This window comes from Rhinolophus hipposideros, assembly GCF_964194185.1.
Source record: "Rhinolophus hipposideros genome assembly, chromosome: 21".
NCBI lineage: Eukaryota > Metazoa > Chordata > Mammalia > Chiroptera > Rhinolophidae > Rhinolophus > Rhinolophus hipposideros.
The window spans coordinates 35,795,454-35,819,829 of record NC_138067.1 but is presented as its reverse complement, the minus strand read 5'-3'; the positions used below and the strand labels follow the sequence as shown (position 1 = coordinate 35,819,829).

Genomic DNA, 24,376 nt, shown 5'->3' with positions numbered 1-24,376 from the left:
TTGCAGAGATACGAGGCGCACACACGGGGTGCAGCTGTGAGCACTCTCGTTTTTATTTCACTGGTGGCCCGGTGGCGCGGGCCTCTTTCCTGGGGAGCCAAGGGCGGGAACGAGAAGTAGAGGTTCTGGCCGGTGAAGTCGGGGAAGCACAGGTGGGGCTGTCTTGCTTTACTTGTCTCGGCTGAACATGTAGCGCAGGAGGTCCACCACCCGGTGGCTGTACCCGTATTCGTTGTCGTACCTGGGGAGGGGGGTCAGAGTGACCAGGGCATCCCTCCCGATCACCCCCCGTTTCCCCCCACGTTCTCTGACCTCTTCCTCCTTACCAGGAAATGAGCTTCACGAAGTTGTCGTTGAGGGCGATGCTGGCTTTAGCATCGAAGATGGATGAGTGGGTATCGGTGACAAAGTCCGTGGAGACAACCTGCGTTGTCAGAATTTCAAAGGTAAGTGTGGGTCGCAGAGCCAGGACCTCCAAAAGCTCAGGCTCTGACTCTTAGGCATATTGGCCATCCATTCATCTATAGTATTTGACGGGAGCCCCACTGTGTCCAGGCTCTGGGGAGGAGGTCTGAGGAAGGCACATGGGGGCTTTGCTGGTGGGGGAGTGGCCAAAGGACACAGGCCACAGACACCCTGATGCTGCACCAGTAAGTGTCATTTTCTGGGAATAATGCAGGTACTTGGAGTGGCTGGCACAGAGGCCCTTGAGGGGAGGCGTGGAGGCTGGATCTGGATGACTTAGGAGGGGCTGGCCAAGTCAGGCCCTCAGCAGTATCTGGGGTGGAAGGGCTGCAGCACAGGGGCTCGGAGGATTTTGACCCTGGTGTGGTGGAAGGCCACGGGAAGCTTTGCAGCATTGGGGAGGCCGTGATCTGGTTTTGTTAAGACAAGAGGTCCCGGTGGCGGTGTGAGGGTGGACCTGCAGGAGCTAAAGCAGGAAGACAGCACCAGAGATGACACTACTGGGAGTAAAGGGACAGTGACATCCACTCCTCACAGGGAAGGCATCTGGCCATGAGCAAGTGTTGAAAAATGGGATCTGTTGTCTTCTTCACTAAGCATGTATTGAGTACCTGTTGTGTGCCAGGCCCTGGGAAGATGGCTGGAACTATGGATGTAAAAAGAGTGCCCAAGTCCTTGCTTTCTTGCAGTGCACATGTTAGCAGGACCAACAGTGACTACAAAGTGAAATTTCAGGTAAGGAAAAGGGCCACAAAAAGAACATCTTGCTGAGGAAGGAGGCTGGAGTAGAAACTTGGAGGAGGTGAGGACAGACTATATGGCCACCTGGGGGAAGAGCTTTCCAGACCAAAGGGAGCAGGAAGTGCAAAGATTCTGATGCAGGGAGAGCCCAGCCCTGCAGTTCCTATCTTGATACACTGCATGCAGCTCCTTGGCAAGTGGAAAGTCACGTTCCCGTCCCAGAGTGCTCCTCCCAGAGTCCCCTCTCCTTAGCCCCTACCTCATCCTCAGTGTAGGCAAGGATGCCAGCCATGGGCCCCTTGGCTGCTGCTTTTATGGCGTCCTTGATGGCTGAGTATGGAGTAGGGTGGGCCAGGCGGCAGGTCAGGTCCACGACAGACACGTCTGGTGTTGGTACCCGGAACGCCATTCCCGTCAGCTTCCTGGAGAATCCCACATTGGAGTGGGAGTCAGAACCCAGGGACTTCTCCGTTCATCCCCCTTCACTTCCACTTTCCCCTCAATAGACACCTCAAGGATTGGAGGCCAATCTGGCCCTCCTGGAGTATGCCCTCCACCCTCATACCCTTTGAGGTCTGGGATGACTTTGCCCACGGCCTTGGCAGCTCCTGTGGAGGCTGGGATGATGTTCTGATGGGCTCCCCGTCCATCTCGCCAGGCCTTCTTTGATGGCCCGTCCACTGTCTTCTGGGTGGCGGTGTAGGAATGGACTGTGGTCTTGGGAAAGAAGTGGACTGAGGTGAGGCCTTCCTGCTCGTAAGCTCCCATGCCTCTTTCCCCCAGGCCTGGGGTGGTGAGCCAGGTGTGGAGGCTGGCGGGGCCACCACCACAGACCACAGGAGGGGCACCTGCAGGCCAGGGTCCAGGCTTGCCTGAGAGTTGCACAGTATTTTACAAGATTTCATCACTAGTGGGCCTCTCCTCCTGAAACCAGTCTCTTCCTGTTGACTCCACACACTAAGCAAGTCCTGGAGGAAGAGGTGGAGTTTCCCTGCCATCCATCCTGGCCCAACCCTCTCCCAACTCACCATCAATCCTTCCACGATCCCAAATCGCTCATGGATGACCTTGGCGAGGGGGGCTAGGCAGTTGGTGGTGCAGGATGCATTGCTGAAACAGGCCAGTGAGCAAGGGCATTGTAAGGAAAGTTGCAGAGCCACCCCTCCACCTCACTTTGGGGGTATGCTCGTAGGCCTGGTTTTGTGACGTCGGGATGAGAGGGATCACTGGGGATGTCTTCAGACTGAAGGAGGCACCAGAGCTGCAACTGGGGGAAGCTCCTTGTTCTCTAGAAGTCGTGCATTTCTAACAGTTTTAAAGTAATGTTCACACGGGGCTATGAAGACTTTGGGAAGGAGAAGCAGATCAATGTGAAAGAAGCACCAGGGTTCTAGTGGGGGTCGGGGTGGGGGCGGGTGAGTCTGATCCCTCTCCATCACAGGCTGCCATGTCCTCTGGGTTCCACACACTTTCATGTTGCTGCCCATTACCTGACGATTTTCATGGAGCCAGGGTTATAGTCCCTTTCGTTCACCCCCATGACAAACATGGGTGCGTCAGGTGAGGGTGCGCAGATGACCACACGTAGGGCACCTGCCTCAATGTGTTTCTAGGGAAGGAGGAAACAGCACTAGTGTCATGAATTCAGGAGGTGCTTTGAGTGCTACCCCCCCCCCCCGCCTGCCAGCCCTGGGCACCTCTCCCACTTACGGAAGTTTCCTCTAAGGACAGGTACACGCCTGTGGCCTCCACCACAAAGGGGCTCCCGACGGAGTTCCAGGGGATGTCTCTGGGCTGCTTGCTGTGGAGGGTGGCAGCACTGTCAGTCTCCCCTGGCACGGCCTCACCTTCCTAGTCCGTAGCCCATGGCCTTTACTGGTCAAAAGGCTGCCCAGACACCTTCCTTCCTGCCACCATCTGTTCTCCACACATACCTCGCTGTCTCAGATGGAATTGACCCTGCTGGTCTTCCCTCTCATCCCAGACCCCCTTTGTGGGCCACTTTCCTTCACTGCACCACCACACCTGTTATGTCTGGGAATGTACAAGCTGCCACCTCCCCGACTCTGGTCTCACCACTCCCCTCCTCGCCCCCAGGGGACCGTCCCTGACTACTCCCAAGCAGGTCATGCCCTTTCTACCTATGCTGTGTAGAATGTGAACCCCGCGAGGGGGAGGGCTCTCGTTGCTTCTGGTCCCCTGCCCTGGCAACCTTAGCACAGCTCTCCATGCCCTCCTTGTCGGTACCAGTCAGCTTCTACACCAGGGAGCCTCTTGCCAGAGGCTGGACAAGTTCCTAGGCAAGACAGACACTACATCCTGAGAGCAGTGGGGGTGGCGGGGCGGTGTAACTGCAGCCTGAGGCCACCCTGGGGTCCACAGTGGCCAGTCGTTTACATCAGGAAGGTAAAGAGCTTTTCTGTTTCCCATTTTGTATATTTACATTTTTACTTGAAGTTTTATCAAATGTTTGTATTTGAAACATATTAAACATCTGCATTATTGCTGTTTTCTACTTGGCTAGTCTTTTTTCTCAAAGCGTTCAGCGTACAACTGCAGTGTTTGCTTTTGTGATTATTTGTTAGCGCCTGTCTCTCTTCTAGACCACTCTTGGGCAGCAGGGCTATTTCCTTTATCATTGAGCCTGCTCCCCCCAGAGGGATAGAGTCAATGTTTGTTATTAGCCGTCCTACACCTTTACTGGACACCTGCCATGTGCCCATTTTCTAAGTGCTTTACCTGTACTGAACTCATTTTACCCTCACGGCCTGAGGAAGAACCACTGTTACTATTGGCATTCTTCAGAAGAGCCAGTGCCAGGGCAGAGGTGAAGGGGTAGGAAGCAGAGCTGGCTGAGAGCACAGGCAGGCTGGCCCTAGGATCTGTACTGGCTGCACTGCTAGAGTGAGTGAGTGAGTGAGTGAATGAATGAATGAATAAATGAGTTGCTTCTCCCTGAGCCACCACACATGGTTCTCCCTGGTCATCTGCTCTGTCAGGCCACACTTTCTATCATCTGGCCCAACTAGCATTTCTCTGAGGCCCTCCCCCCACTCCCCCATTGCTGCCTTCCAAGTTCGTGGGGGCTCTTCAACAAATTGCTCTGCAGTAATTGCTGAGTTGGCATGGGGCAAAGGCGTGGCACCCCAGGAGACCCCAGACCTTTCCCCTGGGCCATCATGGATCCTGCCTTCCTGCCCTGGGACCTGTTTTGAGGATTGCATTCGTTCTTCAAGGAAGTGCCGAGTCTACCCAGAGCCCATCCTCATTATCTCTACAGCCCCTCCATGAATGTGTTGCAGGCCTGCATTAGACAGCAGCCCTTACCACTGGAAGACACTGATCTCCTGGTTATCGACCATCAGCAGATCTCTCTTGTATTCCACAGTCCCCTTGTATCGGCCGTGGGTGGAGTCATACTTAAACATGTACGCCTGTGAGAGACAGAATGGCTCCTAGTCTTGGGTGACGGGTGGGGGAGTGAACATCCCTAAGGAGTCCTCGCCTTGGGGAAGGCTCCACGTTGCAGCTGGGAGCCTTCTGGAGAGCTCCTCTGAACCCCCTCCTCATCCCAATCCTACCCTCTGCCTGCTGCTCACCATGTATTCTGGATCAATGAATGGATCATTCACTGCCACCACCTTCACGCCCTTCTCCATGCAAGCACGCAGCACCAGGCGACCGATGCGTCCAAATCTGTTCAGGGACAATGGTTGTGGGGTTGTCCTCAGCATCCTCGGCCAGCAGGCAGAGGAAGGGATGGGAAAGAAGGGGGTCACAGGAGGCCTCTCAAGGGGACTGGGTAGGACTCAGTCTGGGGGAAGAGGGCAACCAGCCCTGCGTGGGCCACTGTCACCTTGCCCAGATGATCTCGCCAGCCTCTTAACTGATTTTCCTGCTTTCTCACCTATCCATCCTCTGCCCCGTTCCTAACCACATAGCTGGATGGATCTTGTAAAATTTCAGGTCAGATTATGTCTCTTGGCCCTAAAACCTCCATGACTCTATCAGTTAAACCAGATGCAAATTCCTTCCCATGGCCTACCAGGCGCCTGCCCGCTTTCCACGAGACTCCTTCCTCTTCTCCCCTGCTTGCTTCACACCAGATGCAATGACTTCCTGCCTGTCCTTTGCACACTGACCTGCCACCTGTGTCCCAGCGCCATTGCTTGCTGCACGGCTCTCACTCAGGACTCACTCCCCGAGGCCTTCCCTGGCACCTCAGCTAACAAAACACTGCCCTCTCCTGTATTATTGTACTCCATACTGGTCATAACACACATCCCCAAACTCGTGTCCTTTATTTGATTGTTGTCTTCCCACTAGAATGTGAGTCCTCTCTACCTTTTCCCTGTTTCTCCAGGGTGGGCAGAATGAAAGCACTCATGGTAAGCAATGTGGTAACCAGCTGCACTCTAAGCCTTCAGGGAGGCCTCAGGAGCCAGGACCTACTCACCCATTGATGCCGACAGTCAGTTTTCGAACCACAGGAACCTTAGAGGGAGGAGGTGGAGTAGGTGGAGGAGATGGAACTTTCTCCTTGATAGGCTGGGGCTCAGGCTCGGGCTCGGGCTGGGGCTCAGGCTCAGGCTCAGGTTGGGGCTCCGGCTCTGCCTCAATCTTGGTCTCCTGTGGGGGTGGTGCTCTGGTCACTGTGGGGGGAATGGGGACGGCAATGAACTGCATCATCACGGTGAGAGAAATGAACCATCTTTGCCACCCAGAACCTGTTGCTGGTTTCTGGCCCCTAGTGGCCACCAGTCTAGCCCATTGTTTCCCAAACCTACCTGATTCACAGAATGAGCAGGGGATGGACTTGCTTTAAAATATCAGTGCCAGGGCACTTCCCTGTGGATTTTAATTTAATTAAAAGTACTATGTATTTTTAACAATTGCTTGGGTTGATATTCTCTGTGCCTCAGTTTCCTCCTCTGTAAAATGGAGATAATAGCACTCAGAGGGTCCTTATGAGGATTAAATGAAGTAATATACAGTGGTACCTCGGTTTTCGAACGTAATCCGTTCTGGAAGACCGTTTGAGTTCTGAAATGTTTGAAAACCGAGGCATGGTTTCCCCATAGAAAGTAATGCAAAATGGATTAGTCCATTCCAGATCTTTAAAATCAACCCCCCAAACTGCAAATTTAGCATGAATTTTACTATCTAATGATGCCATAGATCCATAAAATTTACGGCGTTTGTAAACTGAAATGTTCATCAACGGAGAAGTTCGAAAACCAAGGTACTACTGTATGTAGTGCTTATCACAAGAGTCTGGGAATATTCCACATACATTAGTATTTCAAAGATCTTTTCCTAGATTGTCTGATAATTGATGTAGCCCAATGTTCTGATACACATCAATGAAGGCCTTTCCTAGGGAAATCTGACTCAATAGGTCTGCACTGAGTCTCAAAGCTCCTGTTTCTAACAAGCATTCCAGGTGATTCTTATCCTCAGAGAAGTTTAGGCAATAATAGGTGTATCATGACATACGAAACAAATAGAAACCTGGTCTGCCTCTGCCTCTCCACACATTCGCACTCCCATACTGTATTTTAAAACCCTTGTGCTTGGAGGTGTGTTACTTGAGCTGCAGATGAGAGCTTGAGGAGAGGGGAGATGTAGAGACAGTAGTCATGGGGCCTGCCTGGCAGAGGGTTTCATTTTGGGGATCAGACCTGGATGTCAGCCTTGGCTTAGCCACCTACCCACGGTGTGGCCTTGGGCAAGTTAAGGAATTTCTCTGGCCTGTTTTCTGTCATCACATCTGACCCTCCACTTGGGGCTTCTGTGAGGACTCAGTGAGATCTCACGGCCCAGTAGGTGCTGATTTTATAGAGGAAGTCCAATACTAAGTGTTCACGTGGAAAGGGAGAGAGAAGGGATTGGAGAGAGGCTGGAGGATGAAGGTGGGAATTGCGTTTGGTACCAGAATCAAAAGCACCGGGGAGGTGGTACGGCTAGGAGTGAGAGGCCAGCTGGCCTCTTGTCTCCCTGACCTCTCTGGGCTGCCACAGACCTTGTGGCCTGAGGCTGGAAAGTGGGTGGTTCCAGTTGCAGCACAAGTTCATAAAAATATTAGTGTTTATTGGTGGCAGAGATCCCCTGGTTATTGGTGACCTTAAGGATGTTTGCATTCCTTGGGGTTCTGTTTCTGATATCACAAGAGCGGGAGATTTGTCTACCTGGCTTAATAGTGGGGCTCTGAGCCCACTCGGCGACCTTTCAAAAGAAAACTCAGGTGGTCCTCTCCCAGCTTCCCCCAGCTTTCCTCTCTCTCCTCCACTCTAGGGATGGTGTGTAGGAGCTGGAGAAAAGCTGCTGCGCTAGGAAGATCTAGCCCGAAGGAGCTTCAGCAACGAAGCATCACCTGGTAGGTGAAAGGCACAGGCGCGCTCTCAACCTATTAAAATGACTGTTCCCATTTCCTGCGTTCCACCACGAGCTAGGTGCTGTGCTGAGCTCCACCTGCACCGGCTCACAGAATCCAGTGAGGCATGCGCTACAAATCCACTTTACAGAGGGGAAACCGAGGCCCGAGGCCACAGAGCAAGTGTCGAGCAGCAAGGGGGTTCATAGCCCTTACGCTGTCTGATGCTGCATCTTGCAGGGTCTCTAGTCTCCTGAAGCCACGCCCCGCCCCGTCCCGGGCAGGCCCTTCACGCCCGGCTGCCCTCGCCCACGTCCAGTGAGAAGGGCTCGAGGGAATGCGGATTGCCCTCCCGAAGACCTGGGTTCGAAGACCTGGGTTCATCTGGTTGAGGTGTGTGTGCACCTCCGGCTGGGTGAATAGGGCTACAAGCAGGGACTCCAAGTCTCAACTCTACTATTCCCGTGGGAGAGGCCCAGGGAAGTGGCTTGGGCTCCGTGAAATAGGGACAGTGAACACATAGGCCTCGCCAGGTGGTTGTGAGGCTTCACTGAGCAAACGCTAGTAAAGCGCTTGGCACGGCCCTGGCTGTGTAAGTGTCCTCGCTTCGTGCAATACGGGACGGACGCGGTGGATGGAGGACAAAGCCCATCAACCCCAAGCGGCCCTTCTGCACGTATCCACAGGAGCATCAAAGTGATGGGAAACCCAGCTCGCCGAGCTTCTCAAGCGCCCGCGACTGTGCTCAGACCTGTCCACTCGAAACCCGGCCGCTGCTTTTACCCTTCCATCGCGCGCGAGCGGCGCACAGCCCACGCTGAGGGTGGGGGGTCCCGTCCCCACCACCAAGGCCATAGAAACCACTTTGCCAACAAACCCGGGGGCCGACAGGGGTGAGAGTGGAGGGAAGCTGCTCCGGGCGCCTCCTGTCCCCTCCCTCGCGGACGCTCGCGGAAGGGAGATCCGATCCGGCGAGCGCTGCTCCTTGACCACCTTCCCTTTCCCTCCCCGAGGGAGTTCCCTCGCCTCCCTCACCCTGGCATGGTGGTCGCAGCAGCTGGAGAACGGTGAAATTGGCGACGATGATGTCGCGTTTCGGCATGGTTTCCTACAGTTTCATGCCCCAGCTGCCCAGGGACCCGCCGAGATGTTACTAAGAGGTGAGGCCGGAGCTCCCTGCCGTCCTGTCACAGTGCCCAGTGACGTCACAGAGGCGGTGGCGCGAAGGCCCATCCAGTGGAGGCGTGTGCCGTCTGCTTGCTGTGCACCACTCTTCCAAGGCCACCACTGGCGTCTAGAATGGAATCCAGCTTTTCACACTGGTCCTCAAAGCCCTTTCCTCTCTCCTCTCTTTCCTTAGGCACACGGGCTCCCTGCTGTTCCCTGACAACCCCCCTCCCATCGTCCCCCTACTCCCTTATGCCTGGAAGCCCTGATGAGGACTTCCCTGGCTGGCTGCCTCTTGGTTTCTCTCAGATGCCACCCTTTAAGAGAGGCCCTCCTGACTCCCCATCTGAAGTTCTTCCTGTTTTCTTTTCAGTCACTATCTGCCATCACCTCCGCCCCCTCAATGTACTCACCTTCCAGGAAGCCTAGTCTGACTCCCATCAGGGCTTAGATGTTACACTGGGCCAAAACGACTCCAGGATTACACTCTCTGTTATTTTTGTTTTCCTCACAGCGTATGTCTCTCTCTAAAAAATCATCTTGTTTATTCATTTGTGTCATTACCAGTTGTCTCTGCCCACTAAACCAAGCTCTGGGAGGGCAGCGTGCTTGTCAGCCTCATCAGTTTTATATCCCATTGACTAGAAGACTGTTTGGCACTCAATAAATAATACTAGAATGAATAAATAAATGTCACCTCCTCGAGTTTTATTCCGATCTCCAATCTTAAGGCAACCTCCAGGCCATATTCTCACAGCACCCTATTCTTTTCCTTGTGGCTTTTCATGTAGTTTGTCTTTTTTTTTTTTTTTTAACAGGACTCTTTTGGGGAACAGTGTGTACTTCCGGGACTTTTCCAAGTAAAGTTGTTGTCTTTTCAATCTTAGTTGTGGAGGGTGCAGCTCAGCTCCAGGTCCAGTTGCCATAGTTAGTCGCAGGGGGACACAGCCCACCATCCCTTGCAGGAGTCGAACCGGCAGCCTTGTGGTTGAGAGCCCACGCGCTCCCACCAACTGAGCCATCTGGCCACCTGGGAGCTAAGCGGCAGCTCATTGACTTCATTCTAGTTGCAGAGGGCGCAGCTTGCAGGCCCATGTGGGAATTGAACCGGCAGCCCCATTGCCCAGAGCTCGCGCTCTAACTAACTGAGCCACCCATCCGCCCATGTAGTTTGTCATTTTGATTTACTTGTTCACTGTCTCCCCCACAGGGCATGCGTTCTTGTCTGTTTTGTTCACCGCTGGGCCTCCGGCACCTAGAACTGTGCCTGGCACAAAGCAGGGTTCCATAAACGTTTGAAGAAGAACAAATGGACAGATGGCTCCTTGCACCTAAAGCACTGGGGGTGGGGGCTTGCTTGCACACCTGTGACTCACAGGCAGGTACCTTTACCTGGAGGGCCAGTTGACACACAGATTTGGGGGAGTGAAGGTTTGGGCCAGGAAGGAGTCACCATCCCAGAGAGAGGTGTGGAAGCAAGAAGGGGCAGAATGACATAACCTCTTCCTTCCCCAAACCTCCATGGGAACTCCATTTGCTAAGTACCTGCTGTGAGGCCTTCCTGCTCGGATGGCCCGGGAGAGGTGCAACTGAAAATAAATTGGGTGTACAGATGGGGAGATTTTAAAAACCAAGGCCAAAAAGAGGAAGAAAAAAAAGATAGTAAACAAAGGGAGATAAATTTAACATGTAGAATCCAGGGGGGACAAAAGACCACACCACCAAACCAGAACTGAAAAGGGACTGATTTTGTACAACTTTACAATAATAGATATGAAAAGCTCGGTGTAATTAAAGGATTTCTTAGAAAATATGAAGGATCAAAACTGGTACAAAAAGAAAGGACAAATCTGAGTAGGCTAATAACAAGAGAAGAGACAGAGTTAAGATCTATCCTCCAAAGGATGACTCTGCTCCTAATGATTTTATGGCAAGATCTGCCAAAAAGCATCGGAAACAAATATCTGCCAGTCTACAGGAAGTGTTGCAGATCCTAACCAGAGGCTCTGGGCAGGTCCCATGGATTCGCAAGCACACTGCGTGTGCTTGGATCGCAAACTTCTTGGGAGTGCTTTGAGGGGCTGTGATGGAACAGCACCCGAAAGCTTCTCCATTCACTCTAGGAAAGCAGCACAGCCAAGTTACCAAGACCAGCAGAGGGTGGCAAAGAAAGGACAACACAAGGCCAATCTCACAGAGACAGATGCCCAAGTCTTGAATCAAAGAGTGGCCAATGGGAATGCAGCACTGCAGAGAGGGACACGGGCTGACGGAAGATAGAAGGATGGGGCAGAGAGAAGGGTGGAAAGAGTAATGGTTAAACCCCACCTGTCAACCTTGGCGCGGATTAGGATTCTGGAGTTCCCCACCCAGCAATCTCCTGGCACAGGACACTCCCTCATTTAGGCACTGGACAGGGCAGAAAAGCCACACCTGAGGTTGCCCAGCGACTTGGTTTTGTCCCTGGAGCGTGAAACTGGGAACCAGATTTGATGAGTTCAGTCGTGGAGAGGTGGCACAATTAGTCACCCTGTAAAGGCAGAACCCAGAGAAGGCAGAACCCAGAGAAGGCAGAAGCTCCCGGGCCTCCGGGTCTGGGATGCCTGGTTCTGGGTGGAGCCAAGTGTCCAAGATCTGAGGTGAAACCCTGGGTCCTTCAAGGGGAGTGGGCCTTGTTGCTCTTGGTTGAGCAAAGCCTGAAAACACGTGCAGATTCTCACCACACCTGGGCACCCACACACATAACTCTGCCACCCCCACTCGCTCACACCCTGCACATTCCTCCTTGCCTGGCCTTCCCACTAACAATCCCACCTCCACCCCCTCTCTCAGTCTTTCCCCTTGGCACCAAAACCCAAATATCTTTCACCCCTGCACCCAGCTGTACCCACCCACGGGCTCTCATCCTTCTGGTCTCCGCCTCCCTCTAAACTAGCTCCAGATAGATATTCTGCCACAGATTCTGCCACCACCTGCCCTTGTGATATTCCTCTTCACACCGAGGCCAAATTCTCAGCTGTTTCCCCGTCCAACCAGAGCCACCATGTCAACACCTGGGGTTTCAGGTTGTGACTTAAGCATCTCCAGGGGGAGGAGGGCAGGAAGAATGAGCTCCTGGCCCCCAGCCCAGGTTCTGGCTGACAGTCTCCTGCTGCCCCAGGTCTTCAGCCCCTCCCCAGGGCTGCCTCAACCGGCTTTTCAGGAGACACTGCGTCCTGTCCCAGCTCATGGCAGTCAGCCCCCTGCCCTTGCCCAAGGGCTGGGAGGCAGGAGGGCAGGATTCTGTGGTAAGAATGTGATCCTGGCTCCAAACTCTACAAACCTCCCCAAGGGACCCTAGGCTGCTCTAGGGACACAGGCACTCTTCCCTCTCAGCACGTTGAGACTCTTGAGATTCAGGCTCAGTCTTGAATCTGAGCCTGCTTGGCTGCTTCTAATCCATCCATTGGTTCAATCAATAAATACTTACTGAATCCCAGGCAATGTTCTCGGAGTTGAGCATGTAGCAGTAGCCAACACAGACAAAGGCTCTGTCCTCTGGAAGGTTATAATCTGATAGGTGGGACAGACAATTAAAAAGGTAATTTTGGATTGTGGTAAGTGCTATAAAAACCAAAGGACGATATTACAGAGTATACATGGGGGAAGGACAAGGAAGGGTTTTTGAGAAGGTGACATTTGAGCCACAAACAGAATGAGGAGGAACATGCCATGTTCCAACAGAACAGCAAGCGCAAAGGCCAGGTGGCAGGAATGAGCTTGGTGTGTTTGAGGAGGAAGGAGAAGTCCCGTGTGGTTAGAGGACAGTAAGTTTGGGGGGAAGGTCAACAAGAACAGTAAGAACCAGGTCTAATTACTGCCTCGTTTTCCCGAGAGTGCTTCCTTCATGCTGACTGCACCTCTCATCGTTCTAGAATTTCAGTCCGGGGGAAGCTGGATCCTTAGATCCCGAGAGGAGTGAAGATGCTGAGGAACCATGGATGCGGGATGACTGAAGGTGGGGTTGGGAGAGAGGAGGCCTGGCTAGTGGGTGAGGAATGAAAAGAGGAGGTGGTTGGGAGGGAACATCTGGGCTCGGGTGGAGGGCCCGAACTGGGCAAGGAGCAAAGATGCCATGTGAGTGTTCTCCATTCATGACTCACCCTCTCTTCCTCCTCCTCTTCATTGCTCAACACCAAATCTCCCTGAGAAATACCTCCCTGACTGGGGACCAAATCAGTGCCTCACAGGGGTAATTGAGTCATGAGGGGTGGAGAATAGGGAGGGAAGCAGAGGATAAATAGAAGCTTTGCTTCACTGGCTCCTCTCTGCATCCTGCCACCCTCCCAACACAATGCATCTCGCCAGTTTGATCAGCTCCTGCTCCCTCCTACTGTTATTGGGGGCCCTGCCTGGATGGGCGGCCACTAATGACCCCCTTGAGAAGGTCATTGAAGGAATCAACCGAGGGCTGAGCAATGCAGAGAGAGAGGTGGGCAAGGCCCTGGAAGGCATCAATAACGGAATCACTCAAGCTGGAAGGGAAGTGGAGAAAGTTTTTAATGGACTTAGCCACTTGGGGAGCCAGGCCGGCAAGGAGCTGGACAGGGGAGTCAACGAGCTCAACCACGGCTTGGACAAGGTAGCCCATGGAATCAACAGTGGCGTCGGACAAGCAGGAAAAGAAGCCGAGAAGTTTGTCCATGGGGTCAACAACGCTGCTGGACAGGTTGGGAAGGAGGCAGACAAAGTGATTCAGGGGGCCCATCATGGGGCCAACCAGGCGGGAAGTGAGGCAGGAAGGTTCGGCCAGGGGGTCCACCATGCTGCAGGGCAGGCTGGGAACGAGGCAGGAAGGTTCGGCCAGGGGATCCACCATGCTGCAGGGCAGGCTGGGAACGAGGCAGGAAGGTTCGGCCAGGGGATCCACCATGCTGCAGGGCAGGCTGGGAACGAGGCAGGGAGGTTCGGCCAAGGGATCCACCATGCTGCAGGGCAGGCTGGGAATGAGGCAGGGAGGTTCGGCCAGGGGATCCACCATGCTGCAGGGCAGGCTGGGAACGAGGCAGGAAGGTTTGGGGAGGGGGTCCACCATGCTGCAGGGCAGGCTGGGAACGAGGCAGGAAGGTTCGGCCAGGGGATCCACCATGCTGCAGGGCAGGCTGGGAACGAGGCAGGAAGGTTTGGGGAGGGGGTCCACCATGCTGCAGGGCAGGCTGGGAACGAGGCAGGAAGGTTCGGCCAGGGGATCCACCATGCTGCAGGGCAGGCTGGGAATGAGGCAGGGAGGTTCGGCCAGGGGGTCCACCATGCTGCAGGGCAGGCTGGGAATGAGGCAGGGAGGTTCGGCCAGGGGGTCCACCATGCTGCAGGGCAGGCTGGGAAGGAGATAGACAAATTTGGCCAAGGTGTTCACCATGGAATTAATGAGGCCTGGAAGGAGGCTGAGAAATTTGGGCAGGGGATCCACCATGCTGCCGGGCAGGCTGGGAATGAGGCAGGAAGGTTCGGCCAGGGGGTCCACCATGCTGCCGGGCAGGCTGGGAACGAGGCAGGGAGGTTCGGCCAGGGGGTCCACCATGCTGCAGGGCAGGCTGGGAACGAGGCAGGAAGGTTCGGCCAGGGGATCCACCATGCTGCAGGGCAGGCTGGGAACGAGGCAGGGAGGTTCGGCCAGGGGGTCCACCATGCTGCAGGGCAGGCTGGGAACGAGGCAGGAAGGTTCGGACAGGGGGTCCACCATGCTGCAGGGCAGGCTGGGAACGAGGCAGGGAGGTTCGGCCAGGGGATCCACCATGCTGCAGGGCAGGCTGGGAAGGAGATAGACAAATTTGGCCAAGGTGTTCACCATGGAATTAATGAGGCCTGGAAGGAGGCTGAGAAATTTGGGCAGGGGGTCCACCATGCTGCCGGGCAGGCTGGGAATGAGGCAGGAAGGTTCGGCCAGGGGATCCACCATGCTGCAGGGCAGGCTGGGAAGGAGATAGACAAATTTGGCCAAGGTGTTCACCATGGAATTAATGAGGCCTGGAAGGAGGCTGAGAAGTTTGGCCAGGGAATCCACCATGCTGCTGGGCAGGCTGGAAAAGAGGGAGGAGACAAAATAGTCCAAGGTGTCCATCCTGGGGTCAGCCAGGCTGGGAAGGAGGTGGAGCGGTTTGGCCAGGATGTTCATTATGCCGCAGGGCAGGCTGGGAAAGAGGGAGACAGAATAGTCCAAGGTGTCCATCCCGGGGTCAGCCAGGTTGGGAAGGAGGTGGAGCGGTTTGGCCAGGATGTTCATTATGCTGCAGGGCAGGCTGGGAAAGAGGGAGACAGAATAGTCCAAGGTGTCCATCCTGGGGTCAGCCAGGCTGGGAAGGAAGTGGAGCGGTTTGGCCAGGATGTTCATTATGCTGCAGGGCAGGCTGGGAAAGAGGGAGACAGAATAGTCCAAGGTGTCCATCCTGGGGTCAGCCAGGCTGGGAAGGAGGTGGAGCGGTTTGGCCAGGATGTTCATTATGCCGCAGGGCAGGCTGGGAAAGAGGGAGACAGAATAGTCCAAGGTGTCCATCCTGGGGTCAGCCAGGCTGGGAAGGAGGTGGAGCGGTTTGGCCAGGGAGTTCACCATGCCATTGAACAGGCTGGAAAGGAAGCAGACAAAGTGGTCCATGGGTTCACCGATGGGGTCAACCAGGCCGGGAAGGAGGCAGAGAAGTTTGGCCAAGGGGTCAACCACGCTGCTGGCCAGGCTGGAAAGGAAGCGGAGAAACTTGGCCAAGGTATCCACCATGCTGCTGGCCAGGCCGGGAAGGAGGTGGACAGGTTGCAGCAGAATGCTCATAATGGGGTCAACCAAGCCGGCAAGGAGGCCTCCCAGCTGCTGAATGTAGGTGAACAGGGGCGGGGACATGGGGGGAGGGGCTGGGGGGGAGACGTTAAACCCTTGGAGAGCCTAGGTCACCCTCACAGGGGGAAAGAAGCCTAGGTAGCTATACGATCGTGCCCCCCTTCTTCCTCTCCTTCTTCCTTACAAAGGAACTGATGGTCAGCTGGTCAGATGGATCAAGCCATCTTATCTACAAAGCCCTATACCAGCCAGTGTGAATGGGACCTAGCCCCACCTTCACGGAGCTGCCCTCCTAATTATGGAGGTCTAGAAGCCTCTCCTGGGAAGCAGGAAACAGTTATTGAGCCAAAATCTATTACAGTGGGAGCAAAATGAGTGTTGAGAAAACAGAAAGCTTCAGAGTGATCATAAGGAATACTTTTGGAGATGAGCTCTTTTCTGTTTAATTTTCATAACAAGCCTCTGAGGTAGTCAGGGTGAGGAGGCTGCTTCTCAGATAAGGAAACCAAAGCTCTGTGAGGTTTAAGGGGATTTGCCAAGGTCCTATGGCCAGCACACAGCTTTGGGAAATCACAGGTGAGGGTTCTTTCTCTTCTCCACACTGCCCCATCAGAGCAGGTCTGCTGGAGGATTTCTGATCCCCATTTATGTAGAGGGACCAGATAACAGAGGGCAGGAGAGGCAAGCAGCGCCATGCACAGCAGAACTGGCACCAAGGAGGGGCTTGGGGAATAGAAGGCTAACTCGTGCCTGCCTCACTTCCCCACTCTCCAATCTCCATGAGGAGTCTTTGGGACACCACCTTGAGGACTGTCCCAGGCCTCAAAACCCATAACCGCATTGGCTGCCAGGCAGGGAGCCGGGTATAGTGGGTGGGGAGGAAGAGACTATGTAGAAAGTGTGCATGGTAGAGAAAAGGGCTCTGAGTCAGATGGCAGGATTCACCAGGTAAGGCTTGTTTTAGGATTCCAGGCTGATAGCAGCAGCAGCAGGGAGGCACTGCTGAGTGTCTGGGGACAGGATTAAAGACTAATACCAGGATCAACCCCAGTTAGCAGGCTCGAGTGTGTGCAGAAGGGGTAGATTTAGGATCAGAGCTCAGGTTATCTATGGTCCTGGTATTTGTGTGGGTCCTCTGGGTTCCTTTTCCAATCAGGCCCCTTCTCAGTGACTGAGAGCATCTCATTAACTAAAATAAAAGGGAATTGGGGGACGACTCGTCAGTATGGGCAAATATCCTTCCTGGCTTTTCTTCCCATCTCCCACATATTTTCCAGGGCAACAAGGCTTTTGGGTTTTCCTTTTGGACAGTGAGGGAACAGGGGTTACTCACCCCAGAGAGTAGGCAGCCATTAGGGAAGAGGAACTTGGAAGACCCTCAAGGACTGAGGGGTTGTAATGATGGTCTGGGCTTTGTCCACAGGGCGCTCACCAAGACGGATCCACCGGCCATCACGGAGGGGGCGCAACCACAACATTAACATCTGGAGTAAGTCCCTAGCACAGCAGAGACCCAAGGGTGGGGGAGGGGAGGCCCTCTTAGGATGGTGGTGGGACAGGGGCTGGGGACTGACCCTCTCGTCCTTGAATTCCAGGCTTCGGTCAACAAGCCCTTCATCAACTTTCCAGCTCTGTGGAGGGTGAGTGCCCACATGGTTTCAGATTTCTGCTCTCCATCTTGGGAGATATTTGTACACTCTCCCTTCCCATTGCTTGTTCACCGACAACTTCCTTGCGGTCAGACTCAGCCTTTCTGAGACCATCCAACATATTTCCCAGCTCTGCTCTTCCCTTTCTTTCTTCACCGGCTCTTTACTTTTCATATCCTGCTTTAATCTTTTGGGTGCTTCCCATTCCCACCGAGGCAAACATAGGCTAGCAGAGAAGACCTCCAGGGGAGCGTGTGCATCTGAGAGCAAGGGAGGTGCTGCTGAGATTGTCTCCTTCCTGTGCCCACCATCTCTCCTCATCATTTACGCTCTGACTCCCTCCCTATCTCAAGCCTCAGGGAACACTCTTGCAGCAATACATGGGTGGTGGGAACTGGTAGCTCTATCCTTTTCCTGGTTGACAAACTCCCCACCCCTCGTATAAAGGCTCCTGTGGGATCCTGGTTCTCACTCTGGGCCCAAAGTCAAGTCCTAGCTCTCCTCTTTGCATTGAATACCTCAGCTGCCTGAGGCTGAGGCAGCAGGGTGAGGGGGTGGTAGCTGCTCTGTAGACGGTGCCTGGAACCCAAAGGCACACCTTGTTTATTCCCAGACTATGGGGGTGGCAGGGATCCTCTGAGGCAAAACACACAAGGCTTCTCGGTTCCTACAGAGGCCCCTGGCATCTCTGCCTGGGAAGGCTGGCTCTTTATTCTTCTTCAATCTAGGTGCCAGCTTCCTTAAGACATTCCCCAGAACACAGGTCATCCCGGGGCCAGTGGTCAGTCTCCCTTTCATTTCTCTAGGGGGCGTGAGTGCAAAGGTCTCGGTCCCCTCACGACTGCATACCCTGTACTTACTCCCTCCCTCCCTCTCTCTCTCTCTCTTTCAGAGCGTCGCAAACATCATGCCCTAAACTAATGCACTGGCCTTGCTGAGCAGACTGACATTCCTGTTGTCCTATCAGCTGAAATGACCTGGAGGAGTGGGGGTGGGGGGTGGGGGGGTGGGCAGGTAGACTTCTGGAGTCCCTAAGGGAACTGTACTGAGATTTGTGAATAAATACAACACACCATACTTTCATCATGGTCCATGTGCTCCCTGGAGGGGTCGTCGGGAGGCTTGTCATTTCTCTTCTTGCTCCTTGGCTGAAGTAGCTGGGGGGTCTGATGCACAGAAACGGTTGAGCTGGAGATTTCAGGCTGATCAGATCTAAGAGGGAAATAATTATAGGGACACCATACTTCACCAGTGTGCAAAGTTTGTGTGGGGCACTGGGAGGAGCATCATTGCGGGGATGTGGGGGTGGGGGGTGGAGTGGGGGGGTGAGGAAGCCACTTCAGGACAGTAGTGGGGGCAGAAGCACAAGGGAAAAGATGGCAGGAACCTAGGGGTAACCCAAGGGGGTGGCGTCCTCATTCAAGGGATGTGGTACCAGAGGAGTAACAATGATCACTTGGGTTTCTTGTGCAATTTAGGCATGCCAGGCTCCCTGCCAGGGAGCATGACATCACTAAAACCTCCCAACCACCCAGTTAGGTAAGAGGTACTGTTACTGTCCCATTTTATAGAGAAGCACGTGGACACTTGCGCAGGTTAAGAAACATGACCAAAGCTACACAGTTAGTAAGTGGAGGGATAAATGGCCTAAGAGCTACAAGGGATATTCTGAAAAAAACACAGGTCTTTCCCTGTTTGCCATCCTTAGGGAGGGGAATCAGTGAATAAGGAGAGAGGAAAGGGATACCTGTGGCAGTACCTCTCAGAGGGAGGAGGACCAAAGGCTCAGGGGGAAGGCACACTGATGACAGGAGGGAGGGCCTCTTTACAATGACAGGAATGGTGACCCAGAGGCCCAGTTTTCAATCTGTGGATGACTCAAAGCCCAGAGGAATCAGGACAACAACTACTATATATCGAGCGCTTACTAGGTTCCAGATCCTGTGTGAAGAGTTGTTCATGCTCTGTAATCATTGAAGCCTTCCTTCCCCAACTCAAAGGCAGAAATCCTCTGATGAACCCCATTGTGTGGATGAGGAAACTGAGGCTTAGAGGGGCCCAGGCACTTGCCTGGGGTAACCCATGAGAATGCAGCCGGCCTGTCTATTGCCAGAACCTGACCTTTCATAGTTTCCTATAAAGTCTCTAGAACACTTATCAAGCACTGACCTGGCTGCTGGGAGATCTGCATACCAATCAGGACCATGTGCCTGTTGTCGGCTTACTTCCCCTCTAGGGGCCACAATTTTCTTCTGTATAAAGCAGAGGCGGGTGTCTGCAGCAGGGGACTGCAAACACAGCTTCCAGCTCCAAAATTCTACCAGTTGTGGGACTGAAAATAAGAGACAGTGTTCTTGCCCTTGGGGAATTTACAGGCTTCTTGGGGAGATGAGGCATGTAAATGGAAAATGAAAACAAATATAAAGTAATGCATCAGTAAGAACTGACTGACACACCAGGGAGGGGAGGGGCCTGCATGTCCACCATAAAGCTGATGCTCCAGACACCTCCTTATTTGTAGAATACCATCATTTTTATCACGTATGTTCCTTCTCTCCCCGCCCCCCCCGCAGTATTTTATTTTGAAACTATTTCGAACTTACCAGAAAGATGAAAGAATTTTAGAATGGCTACCTGCATACCCACCACTTAAGATTCTACCACTAACATCCTATTATGTTTGCTTTATCACACATCTGTCCATCACATACCTATCCCTCTAGCCACGGATCAATACATTTTGATGCATTTCAAAGCAAACTCCAGACACCTGTTTCCTGCATTTTAATAAACAGAAGCATTCATTCCTAGCACACATTATTAAGGGTCTAATCTGTGCTGGACATTATTTCATACGTACGGACTGGAGGAGTCCCTTGCTAAAAAGGGCATATTCAAGGAAACCATCCTTTCATAAAGCAAAAGCTTTCATTGATTTTATCTTATGCATGTTATCTTGCTGGGCTTGTTTGCCAAAGAGATATGGGATAAATCAGTGGAAATGGGGGTCAATTTCGGGAGGCTTCTGGAAAAGAAGAGCTTAGCCGGTTCTGAAGGGTAAAAGAGGCATGGCTCACTCTTGCCTCAAGGCCTTGAGTGCTGTTCCCTCTGCTAGGAATATTCTCTATGCTCCCCACTTTTTAAAATTAATGCATAGTTATCCATCTGCAACAACATGGACAGACCTAGAGGGTATCATGCTAAGTAAAAAAAGTCAGACAGAGAAAGACAAATACTGTACAATTTCACTACATGTGGAATCTAAAAAGAAAAACCAATGAACAAACAAAACACACATAGATACAAAGAACAAACTAAACTGATGGTTGCCGGAGGGGAAAGGGTAGGGGAATAGGTGAAAAGGGTGAAGGGGAATCAGAGACACACACCTCCATGCCCCTCGTCCCCACGTTGGCTCCTTTTCACCCTTCAGGTCTCAGTTAACTGGACCACCGAATCTGAACAGAGGGCCACCTTTGTTCTCTCTCATAGCACACTGATTATTTTCTTAATTGTGCTTATGACAATTTGTAGTTATAGATTTTCTTGTTTCATATCCATTTCTCCCGTAGACTAAGAGGTCCAAAAGGAGAGTTCAAGGCCAGGCACAAATGGCTGGCAACTAGGAGAGGGGAGGCTAGTGGCTTGAGCAGACTTGGGATAAGCACTGGAATAAGTGTGAGCAAGGAGGAGGCACCTGCCAGAGAGGTGGAGCCAGGACAGGGAGTAACAAAGGCGGGAGGGGTCAGTTTCTGCAGATGTGGAACAACCGGGAGAGGAATTTGGGCGGGACCCTCACAGCCATCTTTATTAGGTGCTTACTAAGTCTGTGTTAAGCACTTACAGACATGATTCATTCCATCCTTACAACCTCCCCACGAGGCAGGTACCATGATTATCCCCCTTATGATGGAGCTGAGGCTCAGAGAAGGGAGAGAGTTGCCTGAGGCCACCCAACTCGTAAGTGGTGACGGATGGGCTCTATTCAGGAGCACTGGTGATCTCTGTTGGTGAGGCGGCGTGCTGCCCTGGGATGTTTGGAGAGTGGGCTGCTTCAAAATCAGTCCTCTTTACAAATAAATTTCTGAATTTGGCCCCTTCAGGAGGTGCGTGTGTATGTCTGAAAATTAAACAACGCCGAGAAAACAACCCAACAGCATTCATATGCCCAACACTAGCAGGAACCTATACTGAGTGCTCCCATGTGTTAGGAACTGCTCTACGCTCTTTGCAGGATCACCTCATTTAATCCTCACATTCACCCCTCTTACAGATAAGGAATCTGCTGTACTGATGGGTTAAGATCGTGGCTAGTAAGTGGTGGAGCTAGGATTCCAACATAGACTCTGGGCTAGGCACAGTGGGCGAGGTGAGCCAGAAGATGTCTGCTTGAGAGCCAGGACTGCAGAGGACAGAGCAGAGACACTGCCCAGACCCAGGGCCTCATCTCCTCTCTATACCGTAGTCCAGCCTCCAGCCTCCCTGTCTCCTAAGCCTCCTCCCCATCTCTGTACTCGCCCCTGCCCACAACAGTCTGCTCCCCAGAGGAACCCTGTGGACCCCAGCCAGATCACAGCGGACCTCAGCTCAAAGCCCGGAAAAGTCAAAGTCTTCACAATGGTTACCTCTTTGACTTCAACTCCTCCCATTTCCCCGCCTGCTCCAGCCTCAGGGCCTTTGCACTACCATTCCCTCTCTTGGAATACTCTATCCCCAGATGTCCTCCTGGACCATTCTCTCACTTCCTTTGGGACTCAGTTCATAGGTCACGTATCAAAGAACCCTTTCCTGATCACCCTATTTAAAATACCCCCTCTGTCTTCTCCATTCCCTCACTCCTTGCCTGATATGTTTATTGTCCAATTTCCCCCACAATGCATGTGAGCTCCCCAAGGAGAGAGGTTTTGATGATCTTGTTCCATGCAGTATCCCCAATGCCTAGAACAGGTTTGGCACAGACTCAATAAACATCTGTTGAATAAACAAGAAGTGAACTGGAGAGAAAAACTGAAATCAGAGGGTCTTGGACATGACGTGGGCATGTCAGATTTGTGGATGCTGTTATGTCCAAAACAAGGGAGCCATGGTGATGTGGGAGAAAAATTGTGTGGAGCCAGACAGACTTGGTTCACACTCTGACAACTGCATTTTACCATGATCTTTTCACATATAATCTTGTGTACAACAGCTGTAGGCCTCAGTTATCTCATCTGTAAAATGGGAATAATGTCTACCTCTTGAAGTTATAGTGAGGATTAAATGAGATCATGCATGTGAAAGCACCCCACCTTCTATTGGGCTCACGACAGGTATTTCATAACTATGCCTTAAGACTTATTTGAGGTAACCCCTCAGGTCCAGAGATGTCTAAGGGCAGTTTTTTCCCAGAACGTAGAACACGGGACTGCTGGTGGCAGGAGAGAATTTAGGTGTTTTGTGAACATGGCTTTAAATAACTGCACCACCCCATGAGAAACTTACTCTTTTCTCAATTTTCTTTGATTCTTTCTGATTATGTGAAAGAGGAAGACTCCATTTCTGAACATCTCTCTCGTACTTCCTCATCTCCCCTTCTAACAAAGAAGATACAGGAACTGCAGCCATCTATAATGTAATACCATGGTTTGCTTCTCACTATGCTTTCTGGTACTTTCTATCTATGGGCAAGTGATTCCGGCGTTCCACTTCCAGCAGCAATATAAAGTATTCTCTTAAAATGTATTGAGAAAGTAAGCAGGCGTAAAGAAAAATATTAGTAATAGAGAATGGTGAGGGTAGATACATGCCGTTGTGAAGGTGGTGTCCCATGAGGGAAATGTGGCAAAGCATCTGAGACAGCAAGTGCACCATCCTGCCTGTGGTCCTGCCCTGTGGGAGTAGGAAGCAACAGGCTCAGGAGCTAAGGTCTCCATCACCAATCCTGGAGGCCTCAGCTTTACTCCTGTTGCCTGCCTTCCACAAGGTGGCTGGGCAAAACCCAAACCAATTCTGTCCAGAGAAGAAAAGCAGGGGGAAGTCTGAGACAGTGAGATGACAGAAAATGCCGGGAGCCCGGGTTTAGGAGTGAGGCAGGCCTGGGCTTGGCTTTGGCTTTACCACACTTTCACCATGTCCTCCCTGAGACCTAGGTTCTCTGTCTATAAAAGGAGTAATAACAAGACCAATCTCCCAGGGCTGTCTGAGCCTTAAAGTGCTCAGTCCAGTGCTGGGCACATAGAAAGCCCTTGATAAACTGGAGCTGCAATCATTATTATTATTACCACCACCATTATTATTATCATTAGAGTCAGAGATGGAATAACAGGGAAATGGGAGCTGCAGAGGACAGACAGGGATTGTGTTTACATGGTAAGAGGTGTTGAATGTTACAAGTTGGGGTGCGGGTGTTGGGGTGGAGAGAGAGACTGACTAGGAGACATTGAGAAAGGTAGATGGAAACTGGCCCCTCCTAACTGGGTGATGAATCGCAGTGATATGAGACAGTGGCAGGTGGGAGGACCTGGGGCTTCTGGGAATAGAGCAACAGCCACCCTGACTAGGCAGGGATGAGACCCGGGGAGGATGCCTGAGTTCTAGTCCTGAGCTTGGACCTGAGACAGCACCATGCTGCTGACCTTGGGCTCCTGCCCTTGTGCTGAATCCTTCTCCCTTGTCAGTTATATATTATATGCCCTGGCCCCTGGGGGGGCTGGGATGTGGGTGGGGTGAGCTGGTGTAGTCCCAGTCCTCCCAGGAGGCTGTGAACTCACACACATGTTCCCTCCAGAACAGGTAAACAGGACGGGTGCCTTGGTCAGCTGCTCCCTCCCTAGGTTTTTCCCTCCCACTCATTCCCTGGGGGTGGCTGGCCCGCCCTGCTACCCTGCTCCACACCCAGTTTTCTCAGCCAAGAGCCACCAGGATGCTGAGACACTCTGATGACCTCTCTCGGGGTCATGGCCACTCCTTTCTGGACGCTTGGGGTCCCCATGGAGGGCCAAGGCTAGACTCACAGCGCCCAGGCTTTCTATGGACTGGAATGTATGAAAGAGGGTAAGAGCAGTCACCTCTAGGCGGCAGTGTGGGAGAGGAGAGGGATGGGAGAGGCAAAGGCCAAATGAAACTGAGAGAAAGACCAAGAAAGGGCACCTGACTCTCATTCTGGTGCCCCTGACTCAGGCTGGCTGATACCTA

At 52.7% G+C, this 24,376-nt stretch overlaps 2 protein-coding genes across 4 annotated transcripts; one reads left to right on the top strand and one right to left on the bottom strand.

Moving 5' to 3' along the window:
• Positions 1 to 24: 24 nt before the first annotated feature.
• Positions 25 to 8,681, bottom strand: GAPDHS (glyceraldehyde-3-phosphate dehydrogenase, spermatogenic; the record flags this gene model as incomplete). Its single annotated transcript, XM_081032385.1, has 11 exons — positions 25 to 241; positions 327 to 424; positions 1,466 to 1,628; positions 1,772 to 1,923; positions 2,235 to 2,316; positions 2,697 to 2,815; positions 2,917 to 3,007; positions 4,534 to 4,640; positions 4,806 to 4,902; positions 5,663 to 5,858; positions 8,615 to 8,681. 11 exons carry the CDS (start codon positions 8,679 to 8,681, stop codon positions 169 to 171), a joined length of 1,245 nt encoding a protein of 414 aa, XP_080888511.1. The 3' UTR covers positions 25 to 168.
• A 4,398-nt stretch (positions 8,682 to 13,079) lies between these two features.
• Positions 13,080 to 18,186, top strand: SBSN (suprabasin; the record flags this gene model as incomplete). 3 transcript variants are annotated; one of them, XM_081031262.1, is made up of 5 exons in its annotated part: positions 13,080 to 13,454; positions 15,348 to 15,593; positions 16,978 to 17,043; positions 17,150 to 17,194; positions 18,096 to 18,186. In XM_081031262.1, the coding sequence occupies 5 exons, from the start codon at positions 13,080 to 13,082 to the stop codon at positions 18,117 to 18,119; spliced, it is 756 nt and encodes a 251-aa protein (XP_080887388.1). In that variant the 3' UTR covers positions 18,120 to 18,186. The 3 variants fall into 3 exon arrangements, with proteins under 3 accessions (XP_080887388.1, XP_080887387.1, XP_080887389.1); XM_081031261.1 differs by having other exon boundaries at positions 13,080 to 13,562; positions 14,373 to 15,593; XM_081031263.1 differs by lacking the exon at positions 15,348 to 15,593.
• Positions 18,187 to 24,376: the final 6,190 nt, after the last annotated feature.